General features: G+C 49.4%; 1 protein-coding gene across 1 annotated transcript; it reads right to left on the minus strand.

Moving 5' to 3' along the window:
• Positions 1-1659: 1659 nt before the first annotated feature.
• On the minus strand, positions 1660-2547 carry LOC148874052 (uncharacterized). The gene has a single exon (XM_088952665.1). It carries the CDS (start codon positions 2545-2547, stop codon positions 1660-1662), a length of 888 nt encoding a protein of 295 aa, XP_088808791.1.
• Between the last annotated feature and the right edge of the window lie 1197 nt (positions 2548-3744).

Here is a 3744-nt window from a genome sequence, read left to right on the forward strand (position 1 = left end):
CGTAGAGGCGATTGGGATTTAGTTGGTGCTGAGGTCCTTATCAGTTCGGCATCTTGGCCCTTAGGCTCTGGAAGCGACTCAGGGTCCACTCTTAAGCTTTGCCCATGCCGTAGAGGTGATTGGGACTTAGTTCGCCCATGTCGTAGAGGTGACTGGGACTTAGTTCGCCCACACGGAGCGACTCGGTGTCCACTCTGGGCCAACGGTCACAAGTAGTACTGCCTTAGTTTGCTAATGTTGAAGGCTCAGGGTACCCGCTTTCCTTCCAATGTTTCAAGCTCGTACGTGCCTTCCCAACTATTCGTTTAACCCGGTAGGGACCTTTCGAGTTCGGTCCAAGCTTACCCGCAGAGGGCTCAGGTACCTTTACTTTCCGAAGGACCAGGTTGCCTACACGGAAGTGCCGCTTTCTGACCTGGTTGTTATAGTACCGAGCCACCTTTTGTTGGTATGTTGCGGTCTGAATATATGCGAGGTCCCGTACCTCTTCTATTAGTTCAAGGTTGGTACGGAGCTCATCATCATTGGCCTTTGTGCCATACACTTCTAAGCGTAATGTGGGTACTTCGATTTTAGTCAGGATTATCGCCTCCATGCCGTAGGTGAGGTTAAAAGGGATTTCACCCATGGCAGTCTTGGCAGTAGTTTGGTAGGCCCATAGTACGCTGGGTAGCTCGTCTACCCATAATCCTTTAGCTCGAGCTAGGTGGGCTTTCAGCCCACAGAGTATGGCTCTGTTCGTGACTTTCGCTTGCCCGTTTGCTTGGGGGTGTTCCACCGAAGTAAAGTTCTACTATATCCCCATCTCAGCGCACCAGCCTGAAACTCGATGTCTTCAAACTACTTGCCATTGTCGGAGATGACAACTTGGGTAGTCCAAAGCAGCACACTACGTTCTTCCAAAAGAAGTTTTGCACTTTTCTGGCTGTGATTGTTGCTAGGGGTTCTGCCTCTATCCATTTGGTAAAGTAATCCATTGCTACCACTAGTAACCTCCTCTATCTTGTTGCTGGTGGGAATGTTCCAAGAATGTTGATTCCCCACTGTGCGAAGGGTCATGGGCTGGTGAGGTACTTCAGGTCGGTAACGGGTTGGTGATGGATATTGGCGTGCCTCTGGCATTTATCACATTTCTTGATGAGCTCGAGTGCATCTGCTTTCATAATTAGCTAGTAGTATCCTTATCGTAATGCTCTCTGGGCAAGGGCCCTGCCCCCCAAGTGTCCGTTGCACAGCCCTTCATGAGTGTCGCGGAGAATGAGCTTGGCCTCTGAGGGTCATAAACAGCACAAGTAGGGGAGCGTGTAGGATCTTCTGTATAGTCATCTGTCTATAATGACGTACTTGGCTGCTTGTCGCTCTACCCTTCTGCTTGCATTATGATCTGTAGGGAGGGTCCCGTACAGCAGGTAGCTCACGAGTAGGTCAATCCAACTCGGCTCTACTTGCGTAACCGGAGCTACCTCCTCTACTCCCCCCCACCCCCGAGAATGCTAGGCCAAGACAGGTTCTCTATAAACATGGTTCTCATGGAATTGCTGTGTGTGCTGGCTAACCGAGATAATGCATCGGCCTCAGTGTTGTCAAATCTTGGAATTTGCCTGATGAAGTACGAATGGAAGCTGCATAGAACTTCACTGGCCTTGGCAAGGTAGGTGGTCATGGTGGGTCACAAGCTTTGTAATCGCCGATTACTTGGTTGACCAGGAGATGCTTGTCGCTGCATATGATGAGGTGCTTCGCTTGTACTTCGTTTGCTAGCATGAGTCCGGCTATCAGTGCTTCATATTCAAACTCGTTGTTGGACGCCACAAACTCGAAGTGGAGCGCGTACTCCAGCTTCACTCTACCTGGTCCGTATAGGATGACTCCGGCGCCGCTTCCTTGCTGATTCGATGAACCGTCTACGTGGAGGATCCAAGGCTCTTCGTCCCAAGTTGGCTTTGTTCTAACTGGGGCTGGTTCCGTACTAGTGGAGGCTTCCTTCACGTGCTTGATTTCCATCAGTTCGGGTGTTGTGGTGCTGAAAGTGCATTTTGCCACGAAGTCAGCCAGGGCTTGGGCCTTAATTGTCATTCGGGGTTTGTACCAAATGTCATATTCATTGAGCTCTATAGCCCACTTCGTCAGCCTCCTAGATACCTTGGGCTTGAGTAGTACTTGCCTCAAAGGCTGATTGGTAAGGATAACGATCGTGTGGGCTTGGAAGTATGGCCGAAGTTTCCGAGCTGCTATGATCAGCGCATATGCTAGTTTCTCGATCTCTGGGTACCTAGCCTCAGCATCCTGCAAAACTTTGCTCACGTAGCAGATAGGTCGTTGGACCTGATCTACTTCTCTTATCAGTACTGAGCTGATTACCTCATCGCTTGCAAAGAGGTACAGCTTCAAAACATCGTCCTCCTCGGGCCGGGTTAAAATCGGGATGCTGGTCAGATAATTTTTTAGTTCGTCAAAGGCGGACTGGCATTCCTCAGTCCACTCGAAGTCTTTACTTTTCTTAATGGCCTTGAAGAAAAGCAGGCAGCGATATGCCGACTTAGACATGAAGCGCCTCAGGGCGGCTATTCAACCATTCAACCTCTGAACCTCCAACTTGCAAGAGGGCTTCATGTCCAAGATAGCCTTTTATTTTTTCAGGGTTGGCTTCAATGCCACGTCAGCTAACTATGTAGCCTAGGAATTTTCCTGAGGTGACACCGAAGACACACTTGTTCGGGTTTAGTTTCATATTATACTTGTGCAAGATTTCAAATACGCATTGCAGGTCACTTATTAAATAGTTCAAAAGTTGGGTCTTGACGACCATGTCGTCTGCATAACATTCAACTATGTCACCAATCAGTGGCTCAAAAATTCAGTTTACAAGTCTCTGGTAGGTCGCCCCGGCATTTTTTAGCCCAAAGGGCATGACCTTATAGCAATACAGGCCTAGTTTGGTAATGAAAGCCGTTTTTTTCTTCATCGGCGGGGTCCATCTTGATTTGGTTGTAACCCGAGTACACATCCAGGAAACTCAGCAACCCATGCTTTGAGGTCATGTCCACTAGACGATCAATCTTGGGGAGCAGAAAACAGTCCTTTGGGCAGGCCCGATTCAAGTCGGTATAATCGATGCACATGTGCCATTTACCATTGGCCTTCTTTACCAAAACGGGGTTAGACTCCCAGCTTGGGTAATGGACCTCCCTGATGAAGTTGGCCGCAAGAAGTTTCCCGACCTCCTCGTCGACTATCTTCCAACGTTTTGGGGCGAGGTTGCATTTCTTTTGTCTAATGGGCCTGGCTAGGGGATCAGTATTTAGTTTGTGAGTAATTATTTTCGAGTCTATGCCGGGCATTTCTTCTGCAGAACATGCAAATATGTCTAAATTCTGGAGTAGGAAACTTACTAGTTGAGTTCGAAGGGGTTCCACTATTGTTTCTTCGATCTGGAGGGTCCTGGTCGGGTCTTCTTTTGAGGTCGGGATGGAGATCGTTTCCTCGATCGGCGTGGCTCATTCTTCAGGGTATTCCACGGGCCGCTCGAGCTTAACACCTTCCGTCAACTTGGCTCTCCCTTTGAGGGCCACCACGTAACACCTCCGGGACTTGAGTTGATCACCTCGGGCTACTCCTATGCCGAAGCCCATGGGGAACTTGATCATCAAGTAGTAAGTGGACACCACGGTGCGAAGCGCGTGGGTGATGGGGCTTCCTATAAGGGTGTTGTACGGGGAAGGCGTGGCCACTACCAGGAAGGCG

Source organism: Nelumbo lutea, chromosome 1, assembly GCF_056320005.1.
Source record: "Nelumbo lutea isolate HS-2025 chromosome 1, American lotus-T2T, whole genome shotgun sequence".
NCBI classification, from domain to species: domain Eukaryota; kingdom Viridiplantae; phylum Streptophyta; class Magnoliopsida; order Proteales; family Nelumbonaceae; genus Nelumbo; species Nelumbo lutea.

Excerpts from the sequence above, each read along its gene's own strand:
- LOC148874052 (XM_088952665.1), bottom strand. The coding sequence starts at position 2,547 with ATGTCTAAGTCGGCATATCGCTGCCTGCTTTTCTTCAAGGCCATTAAG.